At 37.0% G+C, this 19,311-nt stretch overlaps 1 protein-coding gene across 2 annotated transcripts in view; it reads right to left on the reverse strand.

The window, feature by feature from the left end:
* The window catches only part of pawr (PRKC, apoptosis, WT1, regulator), a 144,194-nt gene that overhangs the window by 8,759 nt on the left and 116,124 nt on the right, over window positions 1–19,311 (reverse strand). Inside the window, exons 4-5 of one of the 2 annotated variants that reach the window (NM_001006015.2) lie at window positions 10,401–10,497; window positions 7,368–7,472 (exon numbers count right to left, since the gene is read on the reverse strand). In NM_001006015.2, the coding sequence (NP_001006015.1) occupies window positions 7,368–7,472; window positions 10,401–10,497 (202 nt within the window). Of the gene's footprint in view, window positions 1–7,367; window positions 7,473–10,400; window positions 10,498–15,592; window positions 19,258–19,311 lie in introns of those variants that run through there. The other variant, XR_015481938.1, reaches the window with a different exon arrangement.

The following is a 19,311-nucleotide window of genomic DNA, read 5'->3' on the forward strand; positions in this document are numbered from 1 at the left end:
GCAAAATACCTTCAACAACTCATGTGCCAGTAACCTCTCCATCACATTCCTCAGCATTACACACTTTCTCTTTCGGCATCGCGCTCAGCTGTCATGCATGCTTATTTCTATTTAAGACCATGAACAAAAACACAAGATAAGCAAAAAGCTGCACTAGCATTTTCAGTGGTGACACCCACAGACGTCATCACCAACTATCAATCAGAGGAACCATTTCTCATGCATAGCACTTGCCTACAAGTATGCAATACAGCCTTTACGCTAATGACACAAATAGCTGATCAACCAACGCTGCGGTTCACTCAACTTTCTGAAAAACAGATCAACACTTTATCTCAATACTTCAGCATGCTTTCACTTCGCTATTTCACATCACATTTACCAGTAGGAATGACACACCACCACCTTACTCATAATTCTCTCTTCATAAAGCCATATATACACACTTATGGCTCTTACATGGACATAAAACTCTGTGGTATAGCCTGGCTCACATTGCAGTATTGCTTTCTCCTTGCATTCAATCCACTCCACAATTCTTTTCAATCGAGCCAAGACCACCTCATTCAGACCAACTCCAACCCATTGTTAGCACACACCCAAGCACCATTGCTGAATTCACACATGCCAAACAAACCATACAAATGAGGGAACCATGCCACCATCCACAACAAAAGTCTAGGTGGCAAAACACCCTAAATGAGGTTCTCTCACTTCTAATCAGACAAACTCTGGAGCACATTCATAGTACTGACAAAGCAATACAATCCAACAACTATATCACAAACTATTAAGGCACAATATAATAGGCACATACATACATATATATATATATATATATATATATATATATATATATATATATATATATATATATATATATATATATATATATATATGTATGTATGTATGTATGTATGTATGTATGTATGTATGTATGTATGTATGTATGTATGTATGTATGTATGTATGTATGTATGTATGTATGTATGTATGTATGTATGTATGTATGTATGTATGTCATTCTATTTCATGCCAAATAATAAAGTAAAAGCAGGTTCACCATTAACATCAGCTGTTTATCCCTAATTTATCTGTTCTTTCTTCCTATAATGGAAAGCCTGTAAGCCTATAATGCAAAAGGCAACTGCTATCACAAAGTGTTGCCTATAATTTGTTTATGCTGCTGATGATGATGATGATGATGATGATGTCTGTGGGTGTCACCACTCAGAATGAAAACACTCTACCACTTATAATCTCTTATTGTGTCTCAGATATTTAAATAAGGACACATGACAGCTGACCTGAACTCTGCACAATAAACGGTTAAACTCTGACCAATGTGAGGACAGTCCACTGCCAAATCACCTATTTCACCTATTTTGCGCCATTTACAAACTTTGCCATGTCAAAGCAAACATGTCAAAGCAAACCGCACCAACACCAACAAGAAACATGCTAACAATTTTCATCCCTGTTTTACAACTAAACTGATTCAATCCACAGGTGTAAAAACTCCCTGACACATCTACCTCACACTTCAAACAAAACTACATTTCTTTCAAAACAACTACCAAACACCATTCACAAAAACACTCCATGCTACTTCCAGCTCTATCTACATTTGCTTTACTCCTTCCCTCCCCCTTGATGGACACATTTCACTGCAGTAGCCTCTGTTCACCTTATTCCGTCACAATGGAGAAACACACTTCTCTTCCACTTTGTTTTACAACTTCTATTTCAATTTCCTATGACACAAATCGCTACCAATAATCAACACAACAAAACACACAAACTACTTTCTTGACAAAACAAAAGGCTGTTCATGACTATACCCATAAATCACAACAATATAATCACTAAATATCACTTTGCAACATCAGGCAGCGCAACTTTTACCTCCACATTTCGTTACTGCTCTAAACATGAATGGAGGTGAATCACACCACAACTCTCCACCCAAAGACTGCAGCCTCCATCACGCAGAGCCCACAAAACCACCCAGGACGCTTCACCCTCAAGTACTTGGCCTCAAGTACTTTGCCTCAACGCACAAGTCCCTGCCACAGCATGACACTCACCTCCTTCACCCACAACTCATAATCTGTAGACACTGCGCATTTTAACACAATCTAATGGACGTCTTCCTCATGCATCACATCCAATGCCAAGACCCCTTCTAATGCACATTCAACTTTAATCTTCACTCACTAATAATCAAACCAACAACACATGCACATCACACAACACTCCACATCAGCGCAATACCAACCCAATGGCGCTCAAGCACAACCTTTAAGTACTTCTGTTACTGTCACTCATTTACACTCTCTCAAATAAGCTCACACAATCACTCGCTGAGGCACTACCGTCTCAAAAAGTAGACTTTTATACTTGCAGCTGCACATTACTTATTTTAGCCAAAGTACAAATGTCAACCTTAAAGGTACAATATTGAACTGTACAACACTTTTAGCTGTGCTAACTTTATGAGCTATAAATATGTATCTTTGGACACCTGTTATCAACAAAAAACTACCTTTTCTAAAACTGCTACCTGACTAACACATTTTCTACCTTTCTTTCTGACAGTCTTAAGCCTCCTCAGTCTCTATCAAGCACTACATCAGCATCAAATAAACTACCTTTACTCTTACTCAAAACACAGACATTTACATTAGCCCACAAACAAACTGTTTCAACTGTACAGATATCATCCCTATCTTCACATCCCTAAATGCACTCATGACTACATCACATTGACTAAAGCATCACATACATTTCATTTCTTTCATTTTATAAAACATCTACACAACTATTTATACTTCACTTATTTCCCTCGAAAACATCATCCACAGCACACAAAGCTCTGCAATTGCTGTGATTGTACACTAAATCAAACATCCCTTTTTCTTTCCTATTGTATATACACACACAAACCCACAAATAATCATTAACAACTGGAAAGGGTTTGCATTAATTTCTGTATCATACTCAGCAAACCTCAGTGCTTTCAAAAAAACAACACATTATTATGTATACATATCAACAGTATACATGCAAAAACATGCCACCTCTTCATATGTATATATCAACGCAGTTTCTTTTTTTTCTTGTACAATTGACATTTCTCTCTGAGTCTTTTGTGTAGGCTCACACATTTTCCTTTTATACTCAAAAATATTTTGTCTTTATTGTCTTTTAAGAGACATACTGTAACATAAACATAGGAGGCAGAAAAAAAATGCTCATTTTACGACAAAACTTCAGATGGTCATTACACATTTAGGCACCTCAACTCATATATTATATATATATATATATATATATATATATATATATATATATATATATATATATATATATATATATATATATATATATATATATATATATATATATATATATATATATATATATTTTTTTTTTTTATTCTTATTTTGCCATGAATACTCTGATGGATGTCCACTCCAGCATGGGATAAAACATATCCTTTATTATACTTTTTGGATTATTAATAAACATGGAACTTTAAAAGCCTACATTATATGATGATCTTACTCTCATTCCTTTTCGCAGTATGCATTATGCATATGCATGTCATTGCTTTTTCTGTATGCCACATGCTTTGTTTCCTCAACATCTACCCAACCGAGTGGACCTGAACTGTTCAACAACTGGAAACAACTGTCGTCTCATTTATTTGACATTTTACATGTTCATTCTTTTAAAATAAAATACTTTGGATGCAAAATCTACTTTCTGTGTTTTAGCAAACTGCCAATTTGGATGTCAATTCTACCAGTTTTCTCTTTTTATTACACAACTGAGCATACAACAATGCTAGTATGACTTCATTCTACTGTCTGTGTGTGTGTGTGTGTGTGTGTGTGTGTGTGTGTGTGTGTTTATTCATGTCTGTATCAAAATTACAGGTCTACACTCAACTCTAATTAGCCAACTGGCTGTCTGAACTTTGTATGCTTAACATATTGACATATTGTTGCTAATTGTGTCCACACACACACACACACACACACACACACACACACACACGCGCGCGCACACACACACTTACTAAAACTTTTCTTGTATTTAACCAATCAGGTTAAAACACCTACCGTTCAAATCACAAGTTTACATACACTGTATAAAAAGGCACATAACCATTAAAAAACAAAATCAGTTGTTAATGTGACTACACTTTTTTTCCTTTCAAGTCTGATAGGATTACCAAATTTGTTTCTGTTATGCTTAATAGCACAATAATGAGAGAGATATTTTTTTGGAGAAAAAGTTATAACTTTTCTTGAAAGTCAAGTTTACATACAATAAGATTATTATGCCTCTGAGAAAGCTCTGATGATGGTGTCAAGGTTTTGGAAGTTTCTGACTGGCTAATTGACAACATTTCAGTTCATTGGAGGCACAACTGTACAATAGTATTTAAGAAAAACCTCAAACACACTGCATCATTTTGTGACAACACGGGAAAATTAACAAGCCGCAATCAACAAAAAAAGCCAGATAACAATTGGCTAAATTACACTGGGAAAACAATAATGTTTGGAGACATGTCCTGTGGTCTGATGAAACTAAAATTGAACTGTTTGCCCACAATAACCACTGTTACATTTGGAGGACAAAGGGGACAGCTTACAAGCCTAGGAACACCATCCCAACTGTCAAGTATGGGGGAGGCAGCATAATCTTGTAGGGCTGTATTGCTCCAATCCACAGCATAGATGGCATCATGAACAAAGAACATTATGTACAAATACTGAAGCAAAATCTCAAGACATCAGCTAGGAAATTCAAACTTGCCCGCAAATGGCTCTTCCAAACAGTCCATGACCCTAAGCCTACTGCAAAATAAGTTGGAATGTGCTTTAAGAACAACATAGTGAAGGTTTTGGAGTGGCCATCACAAAGCCCTGAACTCACCTCTATACGAAATTTGTGGCCAGAGTTGAAAAAGCTTATACCTGCAAGGCAGCCTACAAATCTGACTCAGTTATACCAATTCTGTCAGGAGGAATGGCCCTTCAAACTACTATATGAAGCATGTGGATACCCAAAACATTTGACCAAAGTTAAACAGTTTACAAGCAAAGCTAAAAACATACCAAGGGAATGAATGTCAACTTTTGACTGTCTACAAATTAATAAAACATTCTGCAAAATAAAAAGTCAAACTCACTTTTCTGCCATGTAACAAATTTCAATTATTTAGGTAATCCAAACATACCTACAATAGTAAACAATATGTCTGATTTATCATCAGACTTTTTTTTTTTTTTTAAATGGTTACGTTCCTTTTTTACAGTGTTTGTAAACTTCTGGTTTTAACTGTATACGTATGACACACTTATTGATGTTATTATACCAAAAGTACAATTTTTCTTGTTGTTTTCAGATTTTGTCTGTGTAATATATATATATATATATATATATATATATATATATATATATATACACACACACACAAACACACACACACACACAAACACACTTGAAGTCAGAATTATTAGCCCCCCTCAATTATTAGCACTTCTCTATTTTTTTTTCCCCAATTTCTCTTTAATGGAGGGAAGATTGTTTCAGCACATTTCTAAGCATAATAGTTTTGAAAACCTATTTCTAATAACTAATTTATTTTATCTTTGCCATGATGACAGTAAATAATATTTTACTTGATATTTTTCAAGACACTTCAATACAGCTTAAACTGACATTTAAAGCCTTAACTACCTTAATAAGGTCAACTAGGCAGGTTATGGTAATATTTAGGCAAGTTCTTCTATAACGATGGTTTGTTCTGTAGACTATCGAAAAAAAATTAGCTTAAAGGGGCTAATCATTCATTTTGTCACAAAAATAGTTTTTACAAAATTCAAAACTGCTTTTATTCCAGCCTAAATAAAACAATTTAGACTTTTTCTACAAGAAAAAATATTATCCGACATACTGTGAAAAAAATCCTTGTTCTGTCAAACATCATTTGGGAAATATTTAAAAAAGGGAAAAAAATCAAAACGGGGCTAATAATTCTGACTTCAACTGTGTGTGTGTGTGTGTGTGTGTGTGTGTGTGTGTGTGTGTGTGTGTACGCACATAAATACATACATACTTACAGGGGGAAATAAGTAATCAACGCATCACCATTTTATGTCAGGCAACTTATTTCTAAAGGTGCTAATGACTTCACATTTTAACCTCATGTTCATAACAATAAAACAATTTTATGTAAAGACAACTATATTAATTACTTCACAAATTAACTTGTGTAATACATTAAAATGACACAGGAAAAACTATTCCACATGAAAAAGGGGGATGTACAAAAGCAGTGGAAGCACAGACAGCAGCTCAACTCTCTCAGCCGTTCTTCAGCAACCCTCTGCCTTTCCTCATTGGAATTTAATATCAGCTGCTTCACTCCAACATCTACATTACCAGTACCAGGATGATGATGAAACCACAATGGACATTTCAGCAAGACCATGATCCAAAAAGGCTACACAGTGGCTCAGTGGTTAGCACTGTTGCCTCACAGCAAAAAGTACACTGGATCCAGTCCCAGCTGGGCCGCTTTGCATCTCTCTGTGGAGTTTGCATGTTCTCCACATGTGCTGTGGGTTTCCTCCAGGAGCTCCAGTTTCCCCCAGTCCAAAGACATGCAGTATAGGTCAATTGAATAAGCTAAATAGACCGTAATGTATGTGTGTAAATGACAGTATATGGATGAGTGTATGGTTTTTCACAGTACTGGGTTGCAGCTGGAAGGGAATCCACTGTGCTGGATAAGTTGACAGTTCATTCCGCTGTGGCAACACCTACTGAATAAGGGACTAAAGGAAAATGGATGGATGGATGGATGCTCTAAAACAAAGCCAAGGAAACTCTCCAATGCATTCAAATAAAGAAAATGAAGCTGTAGAACAACCCAGCCAATCACCTGACTTAAATGCAATATAAAATACAAAATAAAGCTCAGATTTGCTAGAAAACAGCTATCAACATATTTAACACTCTGTTGAAGTCTGTAGAAAAACTCACACCTCAGCAATTCATGACACTTCATTCCCCATTTGAGGCGTCTTTAAACTGCCATCACCAAAAAAAATATTATTTCATACATTTCAGTACTTTTCACCAAAATCTAATTCAATTACATCTCAACAGGTTCTTTACAATACTTTTCACAGAAAAGAAAACTTGATGTGTTCAATACTTTTTCCCCCAATGTATGTATGTATGTTTGCATGTAGGTATGTGTTCCCCATTAATATGACAACACCCCACCATGTACTGTATGCTTGTCAAATGTAGCCATTACCAAACCACATTCACGTTCTCACCCTGTTCAGCAGGTCGATCTCCTCCTTCAGCTTCATGATCAGCTCGTCCTGCTCCTGATATGCCTTCAGCAGCCGCTCGTTCTCCTCTCTCTCCAAGGCCAGCTCCTGTCAACACACAACTCATCATATACAAAGCCTTGCAAAGCCCTGCATCACACCGATACACCCACATGGCTCAGCCATAAACTACCCTACATTACAAAAATCTCACCTCAACTGTTCAATAACACATATCATTTGACAAAGATCATTTTTTTATATATATAAACACACACAAAAAAAGACATGCGCTTTACATGAATTAAGTAAGCTAAATCTTTTGCTGTGTATGTGTGTGAATGTGTGAGAACTTGACAGTTCATTCCACTGTGACGAATAACAATGAATAAATAGGAATATATACATACACATACACACACATATATACCATACATACATGCATACATTTTTTTTTTCTTGAGCGGAAGGGGCTGCCCTAAACAATCCCTTCAAGCCCATTCATTTCTGTATATACAATGCTCTACAACACACTAACATTCAAAATTTTCAAAACACTGACATTTCTTACCTGCTGAAAAATGAGCAATTATTTTGGTTTTGTTTTTTCAACAATTCACTTCTGCTCACTAAGCCTGCATTTACTTCATCCAAGCTACAGCAAAAGACAACGCAGTCTTACAATTCATCTACTGCTTCACAATTAGGGCTGGGTGATTTGGCAAAAATGCAATCTCAATCATTAGTTCTCATATTCAACGATAACCATTTATTTCCATATCAGTTGTTCATGCTACCAGATCTCGAAGAGTATCCCAATAATGACTGAAGCCACAAAAATGAGAGGGCCCATTAAATAGTATAACCCATTTTCCGTGGCCGATACTTTTTTTGCAGCCAAAAATTCTGTGCATCTATAATATCAACACACTTCTACATTTCCATTGTTTCACATTTCTGCTGTGTGATTTGCTTTTAGATCAATTTTACACTCAAAAACCCAGAGCTTAGAATTATTATTAACATAAATTTGATCACTATTCCAAATAATATAATTTATCCACCCAGCTCTACTTTAAATAAACTTTTTTCTACTTTTTTCAACATTACTCCACCCACCATTCATTCACAAATCATTTCAATGAATATGCTCATTTGCCATTTAAAACAAACTCTTCTTCTTCTTCTTCTTCTTCTTCTTCTTTTTCTTCTTCAATAATGATGACATTCATTTATTCATTCATTCATGATGATGATCATGATGACTACAATTATTATTATTATTATTATTATTATTGTTGTTATTATTCTCACCATCATCATCATTATTATTATACATATTTTCATCATTATTATCAGCATCATTGTTATTATTATCATCATCATCATTATTGTTATTATAATCATCATCATCATCACCACCACCATTATTATTAGCATCATTACACTACTTCACAATAGCAGTGCATAATTCATCTTCACTCTTCACTTTTTCTTCATGCAGGCTTGCTCAGCAAACAAACAGTACATGTACAGTAGTACAGTACAGCGCGACACATTTTACTCTTACAAAACTTACAAAAGTCTTACAAAAGGCCCATCCTATATGCAAAACTATGCAAACAGCTTCTACAATTAGATACAGTATATATACATTTACAGTTTTTCTCAGTCGCTTTGGTGCACTTCTCACAACACTATTTACATCTGCACAACAGTTCATGCATTTCTCAAAACAATAAGTACAAACTGCAAAACCCTAGCTGATAACCTGCACTTGCTCAAAATAGAGAGCTCATTCCTCAAAATAAAGTATTGATGTCAATGAAAGTGTCAGTGTCACCAAGATGAAAAGTCCTGCCACCATTGTTTATGAACAAGATAGTAGATGGCTTTGTCATGTTTTCATTATGACAGTTTACATTTTTGCAGAGGCAAAAAAAGTCAGATTTTAGTGATGCTTTCTGAAAACGCTCAAGACAACACTATATACTATTTGCACAGCCATTTGAAAACTACAGTAAAGTTACACATCACTGCATTTAGTAAGGTATCTGAGTACAATACACTGAATATGTGTTTCACAGTTTTACTGCTTATGCTCTTTGCAATTCTAATTTATTCACAGCATTGTGCAAAAGAAAAAATACACCTTATTTACAGTACAACAAACATAAACGTCCCTTTGGGTAGAGCTGTGCTCAACTGTAAACAATATTGCAGTACATATTGGAACTGAACCTACAACATTCATAGGTCTGTAAATCATTCATCTAATTGTTCAATTTAGAAGACATTTTCAGGAAAAAAAGATTCAAATATTTTTAGAAAATTTGTTTGACAGATTTTCACAGCTAGTTTAGCATTTTTGTATGTAATGACTCAAGTAATGAAATGAGGACTATTAGTTTTATATGGAATGACTATTCAGCATTCACAAGGTTACTTCATTTTGACTGACAGGACATACACAAATGATCATGTTATACAACAGCAGAGAGGTGTATGAAAGCAATTGATGCATCCAAAAGCATTTGCAATTTGCTGGAAGGAATAAGAAACTGCTACTATGATGTGCACGAATGACTAATTGTTTTGAGAAATGCATGAACTGTTGTGCAAATGTAAATAGTGTTGTGAGAAATGCACCAAAGCCACTGAGAAAAACTGGAATATCACTACAAAACAATTCACTTTTTTTTCCCTCCATTTCAGCATTGACACTGTGCTGACATTTCAGCATCACCCATGCACACTTTGCTCTCTTGGCATTTCGGAAAAGCACTGCGGACAGACACGTATTACACAGAAAGGTCAGGACTGTGCTGACACAACTTACAGCACTTTAAACTGCACCACTGATTTAGGATGAGCCGAAAGATAGCACAAAGCCATTACTGAAACTAACTCAAATCAGCACCTTTTCCCTCAGGTCAAAGGCAATCCAGGCTATGTGTGCGTGCAATATAGTACAAACTGGACTACAAAGAAGACGCATGTGGAAAAGGTTGATGGGGATGATGGGACTCAACTCACCCTCTCCAGCTCCTCCACCCTCCTCTCCAGGGCTGTGGGTGCACCGTCGCTGCTGTCCCGTCCATGGCGATGACGATGTCTGCTTCCCTCTTCATCGCTGGGCAAAAAAACAAAAAATACACTGCTGAAAAACACTAATGCCGAATATACTTGCTTCTAACCTTCAACCTCTCCTCATTTGGCCAGCACGGGGGCTCAGTGGTTAGCACTGTCACCTCACAGCAAGAAGGTTGCTGATTCCAGTCCTGACTGGGCCATCTGGCATTTCTGTGTGGAGTTTGCTCTAGAAAATAAAGATCACAATTTTCTCTCAATTCTGTAGATGTAAAATAAAGGTTAATATGTGTGGGCTATTATTATAGTTATTCTCAAACATGTGAAAAAACAACAGCAATAATATTATGGCATGGCATGAACAATCAGTTTTATATAGACGATTTTCAACTTTATTCTGTCTGTACACTTATTTATTTGCCCAAATTGATCAAATCTCTGCTTGTGTGAAGGACGTCAATGATTGGCTTAACTCAACATGGACAAAACTGAGATCAATTTTCATTGGCACCCCAGCTCTTCCCAGCAATATTTCCACCACTTTCTCCTGTGAGATTGCTGGCTCTCACATTCAAACATCCACTTCTGTCTAAAATGTAGGTGTAATCTTCCACTCCGCACTATCCTTTCAGTCTCACACTAAATCAGCTAAAAAATCTTTCAAATTGCCCAACTGCGCCTCTTCATCAGTAGCAAGGATGCTGAGACTTTGTCCATGCATTTGTCTCTTCACACATCGACTACTGTAATGCTCTTTTCAATGGTCTGCCTGCCAGCCTCATCTCCAGATTACAACATATTCCAAACTCTGCGACTACAATACTCACTAATACCATACGTTCTGCTCATATAATCCCAGTCTTGTTTGACCTACACTGGCTCCACGTCGCATACTTCATTAAATTCAAAATTCTTCTCCTTGCATTTAGATCCTTAAATGGCCTAGTTCCCCTCTTATTTTTCCAACATGACTATCCCCTACACCTCTACCTGCTCATTATGTTCCTCTGACTCTGGCCTTCTCACTGTCCCTTGGTGGGGGGGGGGGGGGGGGGGGGGATCATCTAATGTTATTGCACCTAAACTCTGGAACTCTGTACCACACTCACTTCGTTCTGTTAATAATATCTCACAATTCAAATCTTTACTTAAAACTCAAAAATTTTCTGAATGCTTCACTTCTGATCTGACAAACTGACCACTTCATTTGATCCACCTCCGCTCTGCTTATTAGTCTCTTGGGTCTTGTTTTTTATTTCCAGTTTGTTATATTTAACTTCCTGTATGTTTGTGAACCTAATGTTGCCTCTACTTATGTCTGCTTGTACTATCTCTTTTTGTTACATTCTTTGTAAAGTGTCCTTGAGCTCTGAAAAGGCACTAAATAAAATGTATTATTATTATTATTAATATTATTATTATTATTATTATGTGTAGGTCTACTGTTGGTTAAAATGCTCAAATTTGTATAGACCTGGAACGGTGGACTTGAACAGACTTTTAATTTGTCCTGGTCATTAATGCACAGTAAAATTATGATATCAGGATACATTCGTTCATTCATCATTCATTTATTTTTTTTTTGGCTTAGTCCCTTTATCAATCCGGGGTTGCCACAGCAGAATGAACCGCCAACTTATCCAGCACTTTTTTAATGCAGCGGATGCCCTTCCAGCCACAACTCATCTTTGAGAAACATCCACACACTCTCATTCACACTCATACACTACGGACAATTTAGCCTACCCAATTCACCTGTACCGTATATCTTTGGACTGTGGGGGAAACCGGAGCACCCGGAGGAAACCCACGCGAACGAAGAGATGCAAACTCTACACAGAAGCGCCAACTGACCCAGCCGAGGCTCCAACCAGCGACCTTCTTGCTGTAAGGAGACAGCACTACCTACTGTGCCACTGCGTCGCCACTTCAGGATACAACTATTCATAATTCTGAGGTTGAAATGTTATGTTTGACATATATGCTTGCAATATGTTATTGTCAACATTATTAGACCATGTTTCCTACTCTTAAAATCAGACATTTGTCATGATCAGATTCCCTCTTGCATTATATTTAACATTATATAGGCTACAGTTATACCGACACTGTTGAACATCTATTCTCACGCACTCTGTGTTTGTATGAAAGAAAAACATATTAAAAGCTTGTCAAAATCATTACTCTAAAATGCGAAATGCGGTTCCCAAACAATCTCTCTCTGCCAAAAACTTGATTACATGTTATTCACAGCCTATGCTAATTCTGGTCACTATATTAGACATCGAGTGCACTCGCCCTCTCTGTGGTAACAGCTCATAGTCAGCTCACGTGTGATTTCGTGGCCGTGAATACATCATTACATGAAGACAGAAATTACATTTTTTGGTAAATTATACCTTATGAATACAGTATGGGACACTTTAAAAACCATTTGGAGGTGTCCACGTTGCTGAGCAATGTATGAAAACAACATGAAAACTTGTGCGGCCGCCTTTATGCTTCTCTCCTCAGCTAGATTAAGGTCATCTAGGTGGTCAAATCGAGATTGCGATCTTTTTTCGATTAATCGTGCAGCTCTAGTGTGTGGATGTTTCCCAGTACTGAGTGGCAGCTGGAAGAGCATCCACTGTGTAAAACATATGCTGGATAAGTTGGCTGTTCACTCTGCTGTGGCAACCCTCTAATGAATAAAGGGACTAAACCCAAGGAAAATGAATGAATGAATAAATGAATGTCCACATTTTAAATACACTCCATAAACTATAAGAGCTCATGCTAAATAACTAATGGCTACTTGGGACTCGCTGTCCATACACCGCTAATGGAGGTGCTTCTGAAAAGCCGAATCAAAACAAAAACAGAAAAACATCAACTACAAAAATAAATCATTAGGTGCGCAGCTTTCCATTCAGCGGTGTGCTTATAAAACACACCTTACTCAAATATTCTTTTTTCATCCCTTAAAATGACACTTCAACCTTTCTCCGTCTTAATGGCTTGGAGAGTGCATCATTTATTTCACACCAGCGGAAATAAGAAAACTGAACTCTGACATTAACAGAGTATGAAAAGCCTTTTATGGCACAGTACAAAGCATTACAGCAATGTGCTTTCATTAGCCAGGAGAACTGAGCTGCTCCATGCAGGATTGGGATACTGCTGTGCAGCTGCTCACACTAAATAATCCTTCATAACAACCTCTTTTTACACTTTTTTTTTGTCTCACATTCACTAACTCGCATGGGCGTGCATACACACAGGGAATATAATAAGGATTATAACTCTCCATAAGCATAATGTTTTGTTTTTTTTTACTGTAAAACTTATTACATAACCCTAAACTAAACTCAACTCTCAAAGGAAACCATGTGGCAACATGTCATTGACTATGTTTACTGTACATGGACATCAGTAATCAAATGATTTGCCTTAATCTGAATAAGTCAATACTTTGATTAAGGTGTTTACATCAGTTGCTTTTTGCATGTCTCTTTCATGATCCCATTTTTCATGGTCTAGCACTTAATTCAATGAACATCACTGCGTCACCACACTATTCACTTTTCTACAAAGTTTCATGTAATTTCGGGTGTTTAATTTTGAATTTGTTGACTTTCACTGCAGTTTGGCACTTTCACTTTCATTCAGGAACATTTCATGCATGCCCCTGTGACAAACTGAGGTATTGGATGCGAGTGTAAACTGCTGGATGAGTGTACTTTTAATGGAATTACATACCGCACACCATATGGGGAAAAAAATCTCAGCATTTCATCATGCTTAGGTGCAGAGAATAGTGTCAGCTATTACAGCTAGTTTAGCCGTTGGTGTATAGACTTCCCTGTCACAAAATGGAGCAAAAATTCTACACGACTGTAATAGTTAGATTGCTATCTTTACATACAGTGTCTGTCCTGCACTTCAATTATGCCACTAAAATCGTCACACTCCACATCTTAATTCCATTTTTGTTTAGTTGGACTATGACCTTAATCGGATTTAGGTCATCAAAAAAAAAAACACTGTTTAGATGGACTCTTAATCAGAGTATTGTCTTACTCATATTAAAATCAAAAATAAAATTATTGGTGTCCATGTGAACGTACTCAATATCAAACACCCAATTATTTCTAAATTTCTTTAAAAACATTTCCAATTACAAGGACTAATGGCATGTCCATGTAAACCACTTTAACACTGTAAACCTAGGTTATGGCCATGTCACTATATAATTTGATGTCCTTCTTAACCACATAAACCAGCACACACAGCCACAGACTCTGTGACTCTCTCTGACTCTTTCTGACTCTCTCTTCTCTGACTCTTTCTCTTTCTCTCTCTCTCTCTCTCTCTCTCTCTCTCTCTCTCTCTCTCTCTCTCTCTCTATCTCTCTCTCTCATATGCATGTTTCCACCTATGTATTCAGTTTCATTTGAAATGGCAATACAGAAGCTACAGTACATGTGCTGCAAATGTTGTTTTGTTTTTTTTTGAAGTCAACACATTTACATCCACAGCAAACCCTTGTGGCTGCTCTCAGCTAAAATGACAAAATGACCCTACTCACTACAACCTGCTATTTTACATTTCAAACACTTACAATTCACTGAAAAAAACAAACTTAAAATATTTTTACTCGAACATTACCATCACATCAGCTCTGAAAGTGACAAATGCAACACCAGGCCTAAAAAATGTCCTGCTGTCTTACATTCAATTGGAAAAAATTTAATACATGATTCAAGGCTCGAAACGCAAGTCCCTAGACAAATGGTCTACCTTTATTAAATACTTTGAAGAGCTCCCCCGCCTTTACAAACAAACAATCAATAAATTAATCAGTAAATAATCCATCCATCCATCCGTGTATGTATGTATCTATCTATCTATCTATCTATCTGTCTATCTGTCTGTCTGTCTGTCTGTCTGTCTGTCTGTCTGTCTGTCTGTCTATCTATCTATCTATCAAACATTATTTCTATTTTGTACTCTTTAAATGTTCCCAAACCTTTCATGTCAAATAATAACATATTGACTAAAAAATATGATATAATGTATACCCTCACTGTTAACGTTGATATATCTGGAAGGTTTTGTGTTTCAAGATGATATGACCCATTTTTTTTTTTTTAATTAAGATGCACCTCTTTTGTATTTTCCTTCTTTTAGATGTTGCCAAGCCTCTCATGTTAAATGATATAGACTGAACAAATCTGTACACTCAGAACTCTGTACACTCTGATTTCTCACTGTTAACTCAGAAATTCTGGAAATATATATATTTTAGTTTTATGGTAGGGAGGGGTAATGTACTGCTTTAAATTGTAAAAACTCAATAAATAAATATTAAAACAAAAAGCAAAAACAATCCTGCTAGAAGGGGAATAGACTTCAGTCGTGTGACTCTAACACAGGGGGCTCTGGAGCTCTGTTTGCAACATTCAATACAAATTTTCCATTTAAGATTGTTGTCCTGCCTAATCTCAAAGCATCTCTCACTTCACACACACTGCACTTCTAATCCTCCTAATAATGAAGTAGTACAATTAATGGTTCATCTAATGAGCATTTTCAGGTCAAACTTACTGAATTAAACATGCCAGAAACCAAACCAGTCCAATACTTAGGGACCTAAATTGTTTGGTCACATAATAAAAATAATAATAATAATTCCTCACATTTATAAAGCACTTTTATGCACTCTACACTTTACACATTGGGGGGAATCTCCTCGTCCACCACCAGTGTGCAGCATCCTCCTGGATGATGCGACAGCAGTCATATTGTGCCAGACCACAAACCACACACCAGCTGATTCGTAGAGAGCGATGAAGCCACATATAATATGGGGATGCTTAGAAGGCCAAGTTGGCAGATTTGACCAGGATGCCGGTGTTAAACCCCTACTCTTTTTCGAAAAACATCCCGGGATTTTTAATGACCACAGAGATTTAGAACCTCGGTTTATCGTCTCATCTTAAAGACGATGCTCACAGATAATATAGAGTCCCCTTCGCTCTACTGGGGCGTTAGGACCCACAAAGACCGCAGATTGAGTGCCCCCTGCTGGCCTCATTAACACAGCTTCCGGCAGCAACCTAGCTTTCGCATGTTGTCCCCCATCCCGACACTGCCCTGCTTGGCTTCAGTGGGCAACCATGTGAAGGTTGCAGAGAGCTAGCTGCTAGGTCATGCCAATGTTAGTAATATTATCACTTCATATTAAGATTCAACTTTTTAACCAACCTCTAAATACACTACTCCACATCTACTTCATTAGGACTGCTGCCTCATTTGCACTAATTTCTAATCAGCCAACTTCCTTATTGTAATAAAGGACACATGCTGCATTTCCTGAACCCTGCATAAGGCCGAGTTGCCATCCTCAGCTTCTATTAACAATTTCATCCCACTTATACTTTTCACACTTAACACACTTACATTTCCAGCAAACTGCCTAACCACAGATGCCCTTGGAATGGCCTAGCATAGCGGCCACAACTTCTTATTTTCAAAATCTAAAATTGTACTTTCGCAACTCAAAATTGGCCTCTTTCGAACGTGGCACAGCACTTGTTCAACACAAACAACCACAGAAAAAAGCAGAAATAACAATCAAGAAAGCCCTGAAGGAAAGCGCTCTAGTAATGCGTCCGGATAAGGTGTGTGTGATGTATTTCGCTCGGCCTCTATCAGTGTAGTGTAGTCTGAATCTGATAGACTGGGAGAACGGAGCAGATGTCCAATCTGAATGTTCATGTCCTGGGAATGTAACAGCCACTCTGCTGCATTAGTCCCCTGTGGAGAGGAAACGGGAGGAGGCAGAGGTAATGATCTGCTCCTGGAAACCCAGCAGGGGTGGGTGTGTGTGTGTGTGTAATACATAAAGGGGAAGAAGGGCAGGGGCCATCTCTAAATGTGCTGGCCATACTATCTGGCTGAATGTTTGAATCCTTCTCAAAACAATTCTACGCAACTGTGCCCGTTGCTCAACAATCAATTCTTGCTTACCACTCAACTAAGCGTAGTAGAGAAATAAACATTTTACTTGTCTCTCAAGCACTGAATATAGCAATGGAGCTGGTATTTCATGGAACCACTAACTCCTCCTTTTGTTCTGATGCGTTGTGGGTGCATTGGTAGCAATCTCAGCTGCGCCGTTCTGCAGTCCACCTGTCGCACCGGCTGCGGAAGAGCCCTGGGTGTTCGAGTGTGGCTACTGGGGCAGAAAGACGGGCAACTAATCAAACTGCCAGACTGCGCTTCAGATGGGCTTTTGTCTGCGGTGCCCTAGACCCACAATGCAATGCCGCTTTTGGTACAAAATGTACAAGGCGGCATCCCAAATACCACGTCTTACCCATTTTGTGGATGGCCAAGAACGGTATGCGACAAAAATATAATCTCTGAATGCAAAATACACATGAAAGAGGATGCAGAAAGTGCCTACATGACCTACAGCAGTACTTCTGCTGACATGAGGTCATGGGGAGAATTTGTTAATGGCTGTAAAAGTGCTGGTTGCTTTCATGATAATAACAACATGACTCATGTTGGATGTGCACAATAAATTCATGCTATGTTTACATTATATACAATATTCTTTTTAAAACAAATTGTTCTTGCGGTGTAACGGTTCGGAACCCATAATGGTTTTTAGATACAGATCGGACCATTTTTCAGATCAGCCAAAAAGGGGAGGAGACAAATGTAATTTGCTTTCCATTTAATGCAAAAACAGTACTGCAAGACACTTGGTTTCAACAAACAGAACTTAGAATCTGTAATTTTTTTTTAATGTAAAAAATAAATAATCAGCTGAATAAAAATAATTTGTAAAATATTTAGTACTGTGAAAAATTCACTGTTACTACTGTTGCTGATGACACTAAATGTAGAAATCTAACATTATAATTTGTACACCTCATATATATTTTAGTCTCATTTTCAATAAATGATTTATTTATTCACTCATAAAACTTCATGTTTCATTGCTAGATGTGCCATTTTTAAGGATTTGTTCAGTCACATATTTTTCATAGCTGCTTTTCTCCACCTATTGGTTAAATAATGTAATTGCTGCCTATAACTTACATTTTTGAGCATACGATAGTGATTTTATTCTTTATCATAAACATCAGTGGTTTATATCTAAATTAGCAACTGTTATCCCAGTATTTCTGTGTTATTTGACTGTTTGTAACTTCATAACTAACTCAAAAAAACTAAACACTGAATCTCTTTATTGATTTTTGTGTTTTTCAAACCCAGATTTGAATGCAGCGATTCGAACAATTAATAAACATATGCAAATTACTATAGTTCACGTTGCGTGGGCGTTGAGATCCTGATCTTTTAACGATTAATCCTGCAGCTTACACTAAATGCATTAATGCAGGCTAAACAAGTAGTGACAGAAAACCCTTTTAATAACCTTAGAAACCCACCACATCCCAAATAACCCACTACAACTTCTTCCATCATCATTATATTTTACAGGAAAGCCTTAATGCTTTCATACATGAGATTTGAATGATGCGAGAGGCGATTTCTCTGTGATCGTTATAAATTTAGGATTAATCTATGGGATTAAATGGGAGCTCTGATTTTCCTTTAACTACTCCAAGTAAATACATAGTTTTATCAGGGAAAAATCTTCCAAAACTAAATATTTCACTTATTTTTACTTTTTTTATGTGATGGCTAGTAGCCAAGATGTGATGCGTGTTGAGGTGTTCCAAATCATTACTACTATACTGCCATGTCATTGGTAATATCCTCTAGGTCAGGGTTACCCAAACTCAGTCCTGCAGAGCCGGACTCCTAAATTGCATAGTTCCAACCCCGATAAAAC

Source organism: Danio rerio, chromosome 4, assembly GCF_052040795.2.
Source record: "Danio rerio strain M-AB ecotype USA chromosome 4, GRCz13ab, whole genome shotgun sequence".
Lineage (NCBI taxonomy): Eukaryota > Metazoa > Chordata > Actinopteri > Cypriniformes > Danionidae > Danio > Danio rerio.